The 17,816-nt window shown below is 39.0% G+C and overlaps 1 protein-coding gene across 2 annotated transcripts in view; it reads right to left on the bottom strand.

Annotated features, from left to right (window-relative positions):
- Positions 1-2,730: 2,730 nt before the first annotated feature.
- The window catches only part of ATP11C (ATPase phospholipid transporting 11C), a 211,215-nt gene continuing 196,129 nt past the window's right edge, over positions 2,731-17,816 (bottom strand). Inside the window, exons 27-30 of one of the 2 annotated variants that reach the window (XM_058291550.2) lie at positions 17,191-17,294; positions 14,060-14,213; positions 8,114-8,218; positions 2,731-5,460 (exon numbers count right to left, since the gene is read on the bottom strand). In XM_058291550.2, coding sequence (XP_058147533.1) covers positions 8,117-8,218; positions 14,060-14,213; positions 17,191-17,294 — 360 coding nt within the window. In that variant the 3' untranslated portion in view covers positions 2,731-5,460; positions 8,114-8,116. The remainder of the gene's footprint in view (positions 5,461-8,113; positions 8,219-14,059; positions 14,214-17,190; positions 17,295-17,816) is intronic. The other variant, XM_058291552.1, reaches the window with a different exon arrangement.

Below are 17,816 nucleotides of genomic sequence, written 5' to 3' on the forward strand. Positions count from 1 at the left end.
CAGGCGCCCAGTACCCGCCCCAGCTGTTGTTTTTAATTGTTTCCACTATGAGTATATCTAGACATTACTATATACCCTGGGCATATGCCCTGTATAACTCCCTGTCAGCCATATATATCCTGTCAATAACATCCCATATCAGTATTCCTCTGCTGCCATTGTTGAACCACTCTATGATTCAAAACTTCCTGTAAAGTGAATCCCAACATAATGTCAGCTTCACAAGAGTCTTAGATCACCGAAATTCATATATACAATATACAGTTTTTAGTGGCTTTACTGACAAGTGTGTATTGTGTATGTGGCAATCAATGAAGAGGCTGAAGAAGTAGTAGGCATTTTAGCCATCCATGTACATCCTTTGCCCCACTCCACCCAAAAGGCCAGAGCCGAGGACTTGCAGCCATTCATGAGGCGCCCTGCTCCTTTCAGCCAGATGCCTGTCCCCTAGCAATTGCTCCCAAGGCCATGAGATGACCTGCTTGACTGACACAGCCCATGCCTAGAATTGGAGCCCACATTTCTTTGCCTATCAGCTGCTAGGAAAATGTGTTTTTTAAAAATGCTCTGAAATAATTAAGCATATTCCCCCCACCCCCAACAGCTTTTTCCAGAAAACAAGTCTTCATTAGTATGTGGCCAGCACTTCACCTATGGACACGTTCACTGAATAACTATAGTGGTAACTTCAGCCCGTAACCTTTGCCATGTGCTTCTTATTGAAAGGGCCAAACCACTTAAGATCCTCACAATGATTAATCTGTTGGCCACTCTGGGGCAGACTCAATAGTGAGGCAGAGGCAGAGTTCCACATAAGGCTGGCTGGGGGAAAGGGAGGCTGCTCATTCCAAGAAGACGAAGAATCTAGACATCTGTGAAAACTTGGTAAATGACAACTGATCAAAAAAACAACACAACAAAGCAATAAAACCTCTTAATATAAAAATAATGATGCTTCTATCTGTATAACAGATGATTTTATTAAAATATGATGCATGGGAAGCAGACGTGGCTCAACTGATAGTGTCTGTCTACCATACAGAGGGTCCAGGGTTTGATCCCCAGGACCTCCTGACCTGTATGCTGAGCTGGCCCATATGCAGTGCTGCCGCGCTCCTGTGTAGGGGTGCCCCAAGCATGAGGTGTGCGCCCCACAAGGAGAGCTGCCCCAGGTGAAAAAGTGCAGCCTGCCCAGGAGTGGCACTGCACATACAGAGAGCTGATGCAGCAAGATGATGCAACAAAAAAGAGATGGGGCGGCGGACTTGGCCCAGTAGTTAGGGCGTCCGTCTGCCACATGGGAGGTCCGTGGTTCAAACCCTGGGCCTCCTTGACCCGTGTGCAGCTGGCCCATGCACAGTGCTGATGCGCACAAGAAGTGCCCTGCCACGCAGGGGTGTTCCCGCGTAGGGGAGCCCCACACGCAAGGAGTGCACCCACACGCAAGGAGTGCACCCTGTAAGGAGAGCCGCCCTTTTGTATAAGTGCAGCCTGCCAAGGAATGGTGCCGCCCACATGGAAAGCTGGCACAAGATGACGCTACCTAAAGAAACACAGATTCCCGTGCCGCTGACAACAACAGAAGCAGACAAAGAAGAATAATCAGCAAATAGACACAGAGAACAGACAACTGGGGTGGGGGGGGGGGGGAAGGGGAGAGAAATAAATCTTAAAAAAAAAAAAAAGAGATGGTTTCCCGGTGCCACCAGATAATGCAAGTGGACGCAGAAAAACACACAGCAAATGGACACAGAGAGCAGACAATGGGTGGGCGGGGGGAGAAAGAAAGAAATCTTTAAAAAAATGCTTTATCTCATTTGACACCTCACCCCCACTCCCACAGATACCATTTTACAGATGAAAAGAAAGAGAATTGAAAGAGTAAGGGGTCCAAGAGGCAAAACTGGGACTTTAACTTGGGTTTCATTTCCAAATACAGTACATTTTCCATTTGGCATTAAAAGAAAAAAAAATGTGTACTAAATGTAGGCCAAAGACTAACAGGATTTAATGAACACAAAAACATAAAAGAGACTGCAAAGTAAAATAGCAATGCAACCATTTATACTGGTGCACAACTTTGGTTTCTGGCAGTCAAGGACAGCAGGTTTTTCTCAAGAAAAAGGACTTTCACAAAACCTTGGGTACAGGTTGGGCAATGTAAGGAGGGGGCAAGGTGTGTGTGCGCGTGCGTGTACAACTTTCAAACTTTTATTAAAATCTCCGCGTCTTTTCTCTTAGCTAGAAGAGCACATGAGCAGCTTCAGTGCTGCCTCCAATCACATCATGCCAAAGTTACATCATCTTTTACCCTTTTGCTTATGCTTCTGGGCTGGGCTACCAAATTATCCTTTTGGTTATGAAATTCCCTTTAGGATAGAGATTCTGTTTTATTCCACCAAAAGGACAGTGCAGATGTCATCCAACTGGGTTTGGGTATTTAATTAGTCAATGATTTTAATGAGCTGGAGATACAGGCCATATAGTACACCATCTCCAATGCATGGGTAGCAGCAATAAGATATAGTATTATTCAAAACTTCCATAAATACTTTACCCTTTCCAAACTAGATACTGCCACAAAATGTCAGCTGAACTCATGGAAAAATGGTCAACCTTTTGTGACTTATACAGGCAATGACGAAATGAGAAACATGTTTCCCATCACCAGATTGTTTTCATATTACTTTTACATTAAAGTGAGACCTTTCAAAAAAAGAAGCTGAAATATTGATATCATACCAAAGTTTATTGATTACATCAAACAAAAATTTGTCATGAAAAAAGGCAAGTTGCATTCATAAAAGATGGCATTCACATTCATTATAGAAAGCAAAAACGTAGATGTAAAAAACTGCTTGAGTGAAAAATGTAATATTGCAGTCCCGTTTTGCAAGCTGAAAAATGATTTTGTCAATTGTCAACAATTGCATAAAATCTGCACATTTTACCGCATGTTATTAAAAAATTCCATCACTAAATTATGAATTTTGCAAATTTAGGCTTACATTTATACTGTTGCTGGTGTCTATGTGGTAGATATGGAATTCATGTTTTCAGTTTAGTAGGCAACATCCTCAAACAATGGACAACAGTTGTGAAAATTACAAGGACATGTTGACAGCTCAAAATTATCCAAATTATGGTCAGATGATTCTATTATAGTTTTTTCCTTTGTCACAAAACAGTGGTTAGATTGTAGTGTTAGGAATACTGGCTGGCTTACTTCCATCTATTCCATCTGCTAACCGCACACTGGCCATTCTTAGCTTGGTAAAAAATAACTTTCAAAAAAAAGGAAAAGCTAGGTCCTTTCAAGGAAATAGGCCATTCTGAATTTGCGCTCCTCTACTCCTCTACTAGCTGTCTTCGAGGCTGTAAGGAAATTTCCAGGCAGCCAATGGTATTTCCACTACCCTGGGCATTCTGATTATGTCAAATCACTAGTGGTTCTGCATTAACCAAGCCTATCATCTCTCCTTTGTATTCACAGTCCCTATAGGTCTTACGTAAAATGAAACAATAATACAGCAACAGCAACTAGAAGAACAAGAACAAACCATCAAAAGTTTTCCTGGGTTTGACTTTTTAGCTCTTTGGAACAGGCAAATTATAAAATAAAGACTCTCTTAGCAGACTACCTCAAATACAGGCTACCGTAATACAGCATACTTAGGTAAGCTGTGATGGGCACCTAACAAAATATTCAAAAAGTAACACTGAAAGATGAGAACACATGAAATAATGAAAAAGAGTCAGTAATGAAGGAATGGGTTCTAACTGAAATTGTCATTTTGAGAAATTTAAGAAAAATTACACCTAAACATTAACCTATAATGTGTATGGAAAAGAATCAAATGTGCCTTATGGACCAATTAAAATATATTGGTGCAGAATGAATCCAATCCTTTTCTAGATCAAGGTGCAATATAGACACCAGTAACCGTACAGACAGACAAAATTGGGAGCTGGTATGAAAAATTAGGAACTGACCAAAGGAACCGAATTGAACATTCAGATACAGGCCTGCACATATTCGGCCAACTGATATTTGACAAGGCCACCAAGCCCATTCAATTGGGACAGAATAGTCTCTTGAACAAATGGTGCTGGGAGAACTAAATATCCATATCCAAAAGAATGAAAGAAAAAATATATTTTAAAAAAGACCACTTCAATCTAGCAACCAAATGCAGTCATTTGTAGTGTTCAATGTTAACATTGAATGAAGACACTTCACAATTATTTTTGTTTGAAGCAAATTCAACAGGAGACTCAACTCCTTTTGGACCAGCAAGTCATGGACTTTACCAAGGTGAAGCGCATGGTTTAGAATTAGACCATTACCTTGGCCAGGTTAGTTAAGAGACAATACTCACGTAGACAGAGTCAAGACTGGGCAGGCTCAACTGCCCTCTAGGGATGAGCCCTCCTTCCCAAGTTGGCAAGTTAAAAAAACAAGTGCTGCATATATGCACAAATGTGGCCTATTTCATATAAAAACTGTAACCATTTAAAATAAGCTACTCTTTTCCCCACCTCTCAATAAAATTATAAAGACTGATATTTAGAATGGCTTTTAATTTTGTGTAATTTGTTTCGGTGTTACCCAGCACATCTCAGATCCCAGTAAAATGGACATAGGAAAATCTAGTTATTTCCTATTACAAGGACTATTAAGTGAAATGTTTTATGCTTTACTCTCAAGTTGAGTAGCACCCCCACAGGTGGGGTTTAATGGATAAGAACAAAAGTAAATAAATTTCCCATGCCTAAAAAAATATCCAGGGTTAACATTCTTCCCACAGTAAGTGTTGAAGATATATATTTTTTTTTTTCGGCAAGGTTGTCCTACTAAGGTACCATTTTGCTTGGAGGTGAATAGAAAGGACTAACTATTCTATCAGATGCACTGATACCATTTCCATTTAGTTCTCCTGTATTTTCAAGTATTCCTTTCACAGGTTTGAAAAAAATAATTTAAGATTATCATTCAACAGGAACAAGTGTGATCCAACCAGCTTATTTCTTATGCCAGGCAAACAAAAGTAATATTAGCATATCTATTCATTCCCAAGGCAAGACTTCTACATTATACTATTGTATTTAAGTCCATTCACAAAGTTCATGGGTCAAAAGAGCACCCATTTGGTGGTTATATTATTCTATCTATAGCCAGAATTATAAGTATTCTTGCTTTCAACTTGTACATAATTCTTAACTTTAGAACTTCAGTCACAAGGGCTGCTTGCAATAACTGTAAATGCTTAAGAGTCATTTGGTATTTTAATGGAAATTTATTCTGTACCCTATAGATAAGAGAGTGGTGTAGTTTGTTGCATATCAAGTATCCTGAGATGATAACTTTGTGGACTTGGTTCTTCGTGCTTTCTTTTTTTAGCTGTACCCACTGTCAATATGCTTGTAGGACAGTAACATAGGCAGTTCAAGACTCGGATTCTGAAAAATTTAAAACATACACAGTTAAAGGGTTGATTTTCATAATAACGTGAAACCATCTGTTTAGCATTTCCAAAAATAAACCAAATAGTAAATTTTGTTATGAGAGTAAGGCAACTGTATTGAAAGAGAGTGACCCAACAACCAGATTTAAACTCGTTCTCCATTTGTCTGGTGTATAGATTCAGACTTGCTTTTTGCCTTTGGACTGCTCCAGGGTTATCATAATACATATTTTTTACCACTAGAAGTAAGTTTAGCCCAGCAGAAGTTTAGCTCTGTGATCCCTTCTTCTAGGCTGGCAGCTCCTTGAAAACACGGACAGCTTCTGATTTATCTTTGCTATCTCTAGCACCTAGCCAAGTGCCTGGCACTTGGAGAGATGCAAATGGCAAATCAATCAAGGAATTACTTTTTTGCATACAATAATCTTGACAGAGGAGGTCTGAAGATACATTTCAGTTTTATTTATTGAAAGGAAGCCCCTTTTCCCCCTCTAATAGTGAAGTGAAATTTTCTTTTTGGTAGATCATCTATCTGTCGATGAGCTAACTGGCTCTGTTTTTCTTATTCATACTCTTTTAAGAAGAGGAGCCACAGAACTTTCCTTACTCAATCTGTAGATTCTCTGTCCTCTAGACATTACTGAATGCTGTGATTTGAATGGGGCATGATAGGCAAAGTAATCACCGAATGTAAACCAGGTATCTTGAGAAGTGGATCATTTCTGAAGTTCTATGGCAAGGGAGGGAGCCGAAGTTAGATTCTCTACTGTAAAATCCAACCATTTTGAACCTGAGTGGTGAAGTGCTTGGTGGGGGTGGGGAAGGATGGGACAGCTATTTTCTTTCTCTTCTAGTACACCTCCCTTGCCATGGTCAGACGAGAAGTCCTCTAGCATAAACTTCTAACTCTGACAGGCTCTGATCTTATGGACTTCTTTTTATGTTCCATGTTCTCAAGGATCACTATTAGTTCTTCAAGGCAACTCTGCAAGGTCATGGTGACTCTAACCAAAGTGATGTTGCCATTCATACTGAGAACATATAAAAGGAGTCAGGTAACCCTTACCAACCAAGAAACAAACGCAGTAGCTAAAATAATTCCCAAACATTTTCCGTGGAGGAGAAATAATGCCACGTGAAAATACAATCCTGGAAGAAATAACTACATTGAAAATGAAACCACTGTTTTCAAACAACTTCCTTAGTTCCACACTTGACACTGTTAGAGTTAAGGCCCTGGAGAAGCCAAAAGCAGTAGCAGTGCCTGTGACCCAGCATAATCCCCCAAACCACAGACCAAGCTAAAGAAAGCAATCCAGAGGGACACAAAATGAACTGGAAACAGAATAGCTAAATAGCACCCTGCAGCTTAGGACAAGGCTATCTAAGCCAAAACGGTCAAAGACTGAAGGCTACTGGGAAGCAGGTTCTCCACCTAGGGAAAACAATGCACAGGTGAGTCACTCAGAAGGGGGAAAAAGATACTGAGGCAAAATAAGCCTGCTCCCAAAATAAGGTTGCAGATGGCAGTCCGTGATGAACTGTAGGAGATGGAAGACTCAGTTAATTCAATCCATTTGTTTAATTTTTTATTCTTTGCTGGGGAGGCTAGGGATGGGGGTGGGAATGGGTAAGCAGACAACAAAAAAAATGCATCTATGAGGTGGACTCGCAATTATTAGCTTCAAAGAAAACTGACCTTCAATTTCTTTCATGATCATAAATTTTTGTGTACATGATGGCCCTGCCCTAAGCTGTACAGAGTTGTTTCCAAGCTGACAAGTTTGTGAAATTCATTCATGAATTAGTCTAAATTCCCATGGATGGATAATAGACCTTTAAAGGCCTGGGGTGCCAGAGGCTCCTGCAGTGGAGGTATTCTGAGCACTGGGTTCCTCTCATAGCATATCAATTCCTCCCAAATATTTTTGGAGGTAAATGAAACAATACATTGTAAAATGAATATACATATCTTTGGAAAAAGTAATTATGAAGCTTTTCATAAAATTAGGCTAGCATCCCCCTGGATGGCTAGGAAATTTTTTTTTTACCTCTGAAAGTTGAAATATTTAGCTTGAATAAAACTTGACATTAAAAGAAAACAACAAAATTAGGATTAGAGAGGACTGATTCATTAATACATAGTTGGAAATCAGACATTTACAAGTGTATACCTGCAAACACACAGACACAGCACGTGGAGGTACAAACACGTTTAATTATTTGCACATAATTCCTCAAAAAAACATGCAATGCTAAATTGATTTGATATTATACAGATGCAGTGTTGGAATACCTGTTTTCAATTTCCAAATAATCATTTTAAATCCAAATTGTATTTCCTGGTTAGCATTGATGAGCATTTTCAAATGATGGCAAAGTTGTGACAACTTGCCACTTACAAATTAAATGTACTCTATTATACTTCAGTTCTGAAAAAGCCTAAAATTTTATTTTGGTTCTTAGCAAATTTTTAAAAAATCATTTTCTCATATTCCAAGTAATGCATCTTTATATTTTTTGCAAAGAGTAGTATAAAGTTCACCACACCAACAGCAGAGAAAATTTAAAGTGATCTTTTCATTTTTTCTTTATAATGCTGTTAATCTGTTTCTTTAAAGCCAGCCCACTTGTTTAGCACTAGGTACCTGTTACAATATATTAGATTCGTCTGAGAATGTTCGTAAAAGAAGAGGTCTGACTGAAGGTCTGGTGGATAATGAGTCAGATGCCCTTTTACAGCTCAGATTTCTCTGTAATAGTGAGGTAAAGATACTTAAAGCATTTGAAGATTGGTCAACCTATCTGGTGAAAAAAATGTCATAGAAAAATTATTTCCTACAGACACTAATTTTCTGACTAAAGTAGAAATGATTACACTATAGCAAACATATAACATTCAAATGAATACATTTAAAGACCTAAGAAAGTCTTCAACTCAAATCAAATTTTTTTCATGGTAGAAATACACAGACAATAGAAGTGTGTGGCAAACTCGGGTTTTTGAAATGGCACTGGTAGGTTACGTGGTTAAGATGAGTCAATATGGTTTGATCAGGAAACCTTACCATCCTTTTGGTGAACACCTCTGAGATTGTGCCAGTGCTGTGAGTATATCAAATAAACAGAAATTTGTGCAAAACATCCCTGCTTTGGTAAACAGATCTGCTCTAACACGCCATGGCTACAACTGCATACTGTGTGTCAATGGGTCTATATAGGCTTATACATCAGGCTTTAGAAAATTATTTCCTCTCCAGGGCGATCATTTAAGAAGGTGAACAAATGATTAAAGGAAAATGACAAATACTCTATGTCAACAGAAGGTAAAAAAAAAAAAGTCATATAATTTTTCATAAAGAACCAGAAAATGGTGTCAAGCAAATGAGAATGCAAGCAAGTTGGTACATTAAGAAAGGAAATCACCTTATTCACTCCAAGAGAAACTGTGATTGCTGGAAGTTTGAGAAAGCATGAAGATAGTAGATGTTCCTGAGGAAGGGAGGCGGTTCGTTACCTTGTTCACAATTGCACAAAAGGTGGAAAATTGCAGGAGAAAAAAGAGAAATGCAGAAACCAAAAAAAAAAAGTAAATATACTCTCGAATGTAAGACATTTTAAAAGAAACCTTGAGAACTTCAAGTCTCAATGACATGTTAGTTTTGAAGACGTTATTTTCTGAAGTAAAAGTAGAGTTTAGAGAATTAGGAATAGTCTATTATATGTGCATACTACTATTTCTTAGTATATCATTCAAAATTATTTTGCTAATGGGAAAATTGACTATTTCTAAAGAAAAATCATTTTAAAATATTCTTCTCATTAAAATGAGGCTTCTCATCATTCATTCGTTAACTTTCATTTGTTCAAAATCTGTAGCTCTGAGAGTTATGTCTAGGGTCCATACGAATGCATATTGAAAGAAAACTCTCCTGCTTATCCAACTACACAGCTACAAAAGGAAGGGACGAACTGCCCTGGGCAGTTACAGGTTAAAAATCTAATAAAAACTAACACAATGGGAAAACATTTGGTGAAACCACACTCCAGTCCCATTTACCCCTTGACTTCCTTTCTTCTAACTCAATTTAATGGGTCTCCCCATGTTTTTCCTATGGAGACCTTTTAAAAAGGGTATGCTAAAGAACTGCTAATTTTTCCTTAAAACACCAAGAAAAAGTCAAAATGGATAACAAAAAGTTAATCACAAAACCTAAAAGATCATGTTTTCCTTCTTATCCTGTGCCTGAAATTATAAGCTAATTCATAGACTTGGTTTTATCATTGCCCAAGCAAAACATAAGATGAGTGACTGGCCAACTATGAGGATGAACTTAAAAATAAAAACTCGGCTAAGAAGATTACCTATATCAACTACTTAGTGACTAATCGAGCTAAAGTAAACATACATATCCAGCAGAATCTAATGAACAAATTTATTTCTAAAGGCAAATACTTTTATTTACTCATGCATGTTTGATACAACTACATGTTTCCTGTTCATATTTCACTTTTAAAGGAAGAAAATTGGTGACATGTTGGTAACAAGCAAATTACCAATTAATAAAGCTGGAGAAATACATTATTTAGTTTCTGAGAAAACATCTTTAAGTTGCTTTTCTATTTTATTTTGTGGGCAAAAACCTTGTAACAAGATTAATGTGTTATCACGCCCCTGCCGCCCATGTTTAGTGTACAAGCCTATCTATCTAAGACTGTAATTGTAAGTACACTTTGTTGTACTTGTATCCACCCTTCAGAGACAAAAGTATGTCTATGAAGCAGAAAGGTTATAGGTTAATAGATCAGGTGCTAAAACTACCTTATAAAGGAAAAAAGAAATATGGAAGAACGGAACACAGCAAGAAAGCATGGAAAGATTATGTAAAGCAACAAAAAATTGATAGTGCTGGCAACTGTTGGGGCAGAAGTGATAAGCTAAAATAGTAATGAAATTTCCACATTCCTTTGCAGTCACCTAGATAGCTTTGACATGGGCAGTTAGCAGCATGTCAAAGAGGCCAATGGATAAAGGCCCATCTCAATAGCCACGACATTAGGATTTAACGTAATTTTTTTCTAATTGAGTTCACAAGGCTGTCATCCTTCGAACCCAGTTTTATACGACACTGTAACAATAATAATAGTAACCACTGTTGTCACCATTATGATGGTGATGATGGTAGTAAATTGTATTCTTTATAACTTTTAAAGTGCTTTCTCTGGGAGTTTTGCTCAGTCAGCTGACATTCTTCCTTCCTCATTTTCCACACTACAAGGGAGTATTTCTTCCATTTTGTGCAGATGGCCCATGCTAAGCATTTCCTGTTGTTGTCCATTCCCATTAGATTACAGCATTCTGATAGGCAAAGCCCAGCCTCCCTTTTTATCCTGATATTTTATGTGAGGTAACTTTCCATAAGGACGTGTGGAAAACACCTTCCTTGGACACATGTTCTGATAGGCAAAGCCCAGCCTCCCTTTTTATCCTGATATTTTATGTGAGGTAACTTTCCATAAGGACGTGTGGAAAACACCTTCCTTGGACACATGAAGTGGTATTTACTACTTAGCTGGAAGGTCCAGGTGTGCTTCAATTCAGATGGTCCAAAATTGTGCTTAGAGGGGACACAGCATTTGAAATACCAACATTCTAAACTTTACATTTCCATTTAAGTGTCGTCCTGCTGTTCCCCTGATCAGTGTTCAATGGTAGCTGTCATTGTACACTGTCAGCAGCATGGCAGTGCAGTTTTGTCCCTTTATAAGCTGAAGAAAAGCCCCGTGATCCTTAATGATTGGATTTTAGCACAGAAATTACCCTCATTGCTGAAAATATAGCTGAGGAATACATAGCGTAAGTATGTGAGAGCCCTCAAGTTAAATGACTAAGGGAACCAATTTTTTCAAGATAGCAGAGTTCTTTTATAATACTAGTGCCAGGATGGAACTCAGCTGTGGAGGAGGTTGCCACATCAGCCTTTTTATTGGACGCTTCAGAGGGTAATGACTCAAGCCTGGAAATAGCTCTACTGTGTTTTAACAAGCCACGTTCTCATTGATTCTACTGTTCTGCTTTATACCTGCTTACAGAAAAGGGCTCCACAGGAACTGCCTTTATAATGTAACCAGAGTGAGAGCACCTTGTGAGCAGGCCCACGTCTGGTTCATCCCTGGCACTGTCAACACCTAGTACAGTAGGGAACCCATAGTGGGCCCTCGGGCAATGTGTGCTGAATGCAAATGACTTAGCCCCTTTCTCAAATGACACAGAGACCTTCGTCCTACCCACTGCCAAGTTCCCTTCTCAAAGCACCCACCAAGGCCCACACAGGGAAAGCACAGGTGGCCCATTTGCCACTGGCATTCATTTCTGGCTGAGAGTCCAGTAAGTCCAAGAAGCTTACTGGATGAAGTCAGGGGGATCTTCTGCCTCTAGGGAGGGGCACACACTTTACCCCATTAGTGAGCCTGTCAGGTATGAGGCAGGCCCAGAGTAAAAGAATCTTTTGCCTCTCTTTAAAATGAAACCAATGCCTTAGCAAGGGACAGTGAAAAAAGCTGGAAGCTCCCCAGGATGTCGGAGTGTTGGTTGCTAAGCGTCAAGGCCAATATATTTTGGGGAAAGTAAGACACTGTTTCTCCTTTATTTTAGGAGTGAACTCTGCCTCTGATATGGCCAAACAGGACCTTATGTGAACAAATGCAACTTATCAGAATAGCCGTGGCTGCCATGTTTGAGTTGGCCTTTATGCATTCATATGCACTACTTTGCTCTTGCATTTTTTTACAAGAGAAAAAAAGAAGAGGCAGCACTACTGAGTGCCTGCAATATTCTCTCTCATCAGCAATGTTCAGAAACCCACAAAGTCTGGAAAATCATTTGGCCTTTCAGACAATGGATGTAAAGAGAGATGTTCATCACTAGGTGGTTCAATCAATGTTTATTGGCTCAATGAGGGTAGGAATGAATGAATGATGGAATGAATGAAGATGATCATGGAAATTCTCCTGGTTGTTCTAGCACGTACGCATGCCAAGCTACAGCACAGACACTAGACTTCCTCCTACCATGGCAAACACATTTTATGCTGAAGCCCGGCAAATTCTATGGCGCTAAGTAAAAAGGGTTGCAGTCCTAGAACTCTGTGCTCTCAACAGAAGTTCAGGACCTGTTGTTGGTGAGGAAAGAAAATGCTCTAGGGTTTTATCTGTGACTTCCTTACCCCACTCCCTTCCATTTAACTATCAATACAATAGTCCAGCCAGCAGTCTATATTGTGAGGGAATTAGTGTGAGGTCTACTGGAAGGATTTAGAAACAGAATAGGGCACTCTTACCTAGGCTATGGCTACTGTGTCCAGGGGTCCAGCCCCTAAGGCCCGCCAAAGCAGGTAGTTCAGGCCAATTCCGACCACCTAACTGCATACTGATCGGCCTTGTATACCAAGAATCGAGGTAGCTTGTGCTGGTGCTATTGTTTTTGACTGGGGCTGACACCGACTTATAATATGAAAAATGTAATATGAAACGATTTTCCCACTACGATCATTTCAGATCCCTATGTCTACAAGATGTCAACTACTAGATTGCATCAACTCAACTCGAAAGACCAAAAAAATCAAAACACCCCTGACAAACCAGTTTTGTGGCTGAACTGGTTGCAAAGGTCAGGCAGATACAGTTTAAGACTGTTCCTGAAAATACCACCTTTGAGGGGATACAAGATCTAGTTAGTGTCACTATAACAGGAACAAAGTTTTGCTTGGCAAAATGTGGTACTATTGGCAGGAATATGGCCTATTTAATTAAGCTGTTGGTCAAAATCTGCCAGAACTTGTACTTTTGAGGCTAAGCTACTCCATTCACTTTATAAAGTCTTTTTTAGAAATGTTCAAAAGAATCAAGCAATGCAGGGCCAGGTGCTTAGGCTGGTAGAGGGTTAAAAGCTTCTCATACCCACAAGAAATTTACAATTTAAGTGGTAAAACAAAACAAAACAAAAAACACACTCATAGAGCAATCTTGAATTTTTCACAAGTGTGTTCAGCACAGTAAGGATGCAGAAACCACATCCAGGGAATTCTCTTTGATTCAAATATACTGCTGGACAGACAGGGCTAGGAGCAACACAGAGATTAAGCAGCACTATAATTAAAGGAAGTGGAAAGGTTTGAAAGAGGCAAATTGGGATTATCAAGTGAAAAGAAAATCCGCAAAAAAACATAGGGAAATATTTAAGGTTAAAGTGGAAATGTTGGTGTGGAAATTCCTGGTGTAAAACATCTAGGCTAAATACAAAATCAAATCTTTATTTTCCCTTTTAAAATTCCATATGGAGCATATGAGATACTCCATATGGATTGCTAAAGGTCACATAGAACACTGTTAAGGAATCTTCTACTTACCACCTGCATTGGACAACGAAGTTTTTACTATACTTTTTATGCAGAAGAGGAAATTAAGTGATGAACCTGTAAGGAGGGGTTTAACATGCTGTAACTGATATAATTTTCTAAATACTGTTTTTAGTTCATGGCAGGTATCAAAGTCCCTTCCAAAAACCAGGTTATAGTATAAAGTTAAGTTCTTACCCTGGCACTTCTTCTTCTTACATTCTTTAATACTATCAGGAGAATCTCGGGGAAAAGGCTGATAAATATTAGAAGAACAATGGCCAACCATGTGGATACAGAAGACAGCATTTGAGCAAATACAAAATACATTCTCTGCTGTTTGAGAAAAGGCCTGGAATGGAAAGAAAATACATAATGGAATAACAAATCAGTTCCCATCCTATGAAACAGAAATGTAATTGAAACTGTCTTTTGTATTTAGTAAGAATCTTCATTATCCACATTAATACAAACAATTTTCTCTAGAATGTCCCAAATGTAGTAAACATATTCCATTTACCAAATATTTGAAAAGAAAAGGAATGATAATCAAAGGAAACAATATAATAAAAATGCATATGACTTGAAAACAATCAGGCAATCAACTCTAAAGTTGCCTACTAGAGAATATTTACTTTCTTTAGAAAAGGCCGGAGATTCAAAATAGGCAAGAGAAATGATGGTTTATTTCTATGCTAACAAGCATTTCATTTCCCCAACTGTTTTATTAATATGAGGCTGGTTTTGTACCCCATATTCAGAAATTCAAAAGATATTTTATAACTGACACTCTCCCCAAAAATCTATGTCAATATCACAATGACTGTAGAGCTTAACGTGTTTCAAATGGTTATGGAGTACCAGTATATGCCATATAGGTTGATAGAAAGAAGAATATTGCCAGCAGGACATTAAGCCCTGGAAACTGGAAATCCAGGAGGACCTGCTATTTTGAAGTCCGATTTCATTCTGAGTCATCCACTGAATTGTTAACTGGTGGTCGGTAACTGAGAAGCACAACTAGTTTCCCAAGGTGTGCCGAGCTGCAGAGAGCCTCACTAATTTGTGTAGCCAAGGTGGGGGAAGTGCAAAGTGGATGCTTCAAATCTGGATGCACATCAGACCCTAGGATTCAGAGCCTTCAACAGATAACTAACTGAGCAGAGCCATTTATTAGGTCCTGTATACTGCTCACTGAAGATAAACTGGGTTTCTCATTTAAAAATTGTGTGCACAGCTTTAGATAACCTGTTTAAATCAAGTAGGTGACTCGACACATGAGGACGAGGTGTGGGACATAAGTGAGCATGAGAGAGAAGTGGAGAAGCTTAGGAAGTCTGGGCTAAATTAGGCTTTCTAGGGTCCCTACCATGCAGAAAATACTTCTGCAGAATCCTACCCCCACTCTTGTTCTAAAGAGCACCCTCATTTTCTAGGCAGTTAACAGCCCTAAGAAGGGTCCAGCAGGTAACTGACAGCTAGTCATAGGGTGTTCCTTCACACATTACACACAATACACTCTGACTTAACATCTCTAGCCACCCCCCACCCCTCACCCCGGCCCTGCCTCTCGCAATGGCATCTATGGAGCATGGCAGGGAGCGGCAGTTAAAAAACCACCACCAACGATACTACTATCCTGGATTGGGTTTGGGGCTCAAAAATCATTTTCACAGTCCACCCTGAAAGAGGGGTGTGTTCTAGTGCCCCAGAGTAGAATGTATCCCGGGACATCAGCTGCAACCAGTATATAGCTGAAGTTTCACATAGTTTCTAGTTGCATTTTGCTGGCTGCTTTGTAATATATATATATATATATATATATATTCATGAAGTAGCTCAACTCAGCTCTACTTAAGAAAAGCACTGAAGGCAACAAAATAAAAAAAATAAAATTTACTAATATCCTACTTTATTATCACTAATGAATAAAAACAGATTAAGACTATTAAGGTTTGACAATGTCTTAATCATTTCAAGGATTTATTTTAATCAATAAATAGTCTGAGAAAATATGCAGAAACTTGTTTTAGTTTGCTAGAAACATTTCATTCTTGAGGAAATTTTACATAATTAGTTTGGATGCTGATTACATGGATTCATAGATAGAATTTATGGTATTCTGGGCAGAACTACAATTGCATATTACACTTGGTTAATCAACTTTGATTCATTCATATATTATTATAGAAAACAGAAACTTCCTTCAGCTTCTTTTCTCTCCATCATTACCTACAGAGGTGCCAAGTGTATGCTGTAATTACACTTTTCAGAGCTGGCACCTCCTGAAGGTTTTTCATATTTTTATTTCTTAAGGCTTGTGTGAAGCAAAAAATCTTGTCAAAACAGCAAGTTTCTAATAATTAAGTCTCAAAGGATATAAACATGTTCCTCCAGAGCCCTCACAACTCTGTGATAAAATAAAAATATTCTGTCTTTATGATTTTCCTCAAACCAGTAAAAATACGTGTATTGGAATACTACCCATGGCGTGTTCTAGCCATGCTCTCTGCTGCTTTTCAGGGGAAGCTATTGGAGAATGAATATAATTTTGGTATTTAAAAACAAACTTTAGATCTCTAGGGGGCAGGGAAAGGAAACGCAAACCTAACTTATTTTCATTCTTTATAACTGCCGCATGTACTTATCCCTTGCTAGTCTCTAAACTCCTTGAGGGCGGGGCTTCAGTTTCATTCATCTCTGTATCCTCTACAGAACCTAGTACAAAGTAGGTTCTGTGTCAACATTTACTGAACCAAGATGAACTGAGTGAAATTTAAGACCAAGCTGTAAAGTATGCCTCCCTCCCTCCCGAAAAAGGAAGTGAGATGGGAAATGCAAGGTCTAACCTTCTGGAATATGAAGTGGTGCATGTCCTATACCCTGTTCCAACCTGTAGTGGTACGGACCACAGTTATATACCATAGAGAATAGGGTCCAAATGAAGAATATATTATATAACATACTGGGCTGAAATAGCATGCAGAAATGTCACAGGGTGGATACTTCCAGTGGAAATTATGGGAGGTCATGCTACAAGTTCTAGCTTCACCTCAAGAGAGATGTTTACACACCTTCAAGTTGTAAGATGTGGGCCAAAGCTACCAGAAGGGAGGCCTTCTGAATAACTTTGGCAGTTCATATACTTGTATTTGAAACCTTACCTGAAATTGGAAGCATTACTGGCTAGAAGTGACATAGTTCTTTAAGACTGAAGACCTGCTCTCTTAATATAATCAAAACTGTAAAAGGATAATTAACATTTATAGAAAATATACATAAATATATAGTTTATTCACATTATTACTTGTCCATGCATAGCTGCTTACCAAATAATTCCTCCCCAGAAGAATGAGAAAAATACATAAAAGGCTAAGGAACCCCAAATCACAAAATGATTTATCCATGTCCAGAATCGAGTATCCAAGGCAAGCTGAAAAGATATAACACAAGGGATTTTATGATGGGTATGAACTGTACCAGGTGATACACTATGTTGTCTGGTAACTCGTACACAGCATGAGGAGGCCATAGCTTGGGCCAGGGATCAAGAGGAACATGGAACTAATTATACAGAACAGAGCCCAGGCCTTTCAGAGAGCTAGGCTGAGGAAGCGTTTTTAGATCAGAGTGCAGGGTGGGGGGGGGGGGTGTGTGGTCAAGCCAAGGAGCCTGTAGGTATGGGCATGGGGTAGGGTAAGAAATGGGGTAATAGTAATATTCAGGAGGCCAGAGCCCCAAGTTCTCAGGTCATGGCAATTGGGGAGATGATGGCAAAGGAAGAAAACCTAGCTGTTAGAGGCAGGCATATTGAAAAGCAGCAGGGCAAAGGGCAGAACTAGCTAGGAAGAGAACAACTATAAAAAGGGAGTTATGAGACTTCAAACACAAACAGGTAGGGGGGGTCACTAACTGCAAAGGCAACTAGCGCTGCACACCCTGCAATGTGTACCAG

Source organism: Dasypus novemcinctus, chromosome X, assembly GCF_030445035.2.
Source record: "Dasypus novemcinctus isolate mDasNov1 chromosome X, mDasNov1.1.hap2, whole genome shotgun sequence".
In the NCBI taxonomy this organism is placed as follows: Eukaryota; Metazoa; Chordata; class Mammalia; order Cingulata; family Dasypodidae; genus Dasypus; species Dasypus novemcinctus.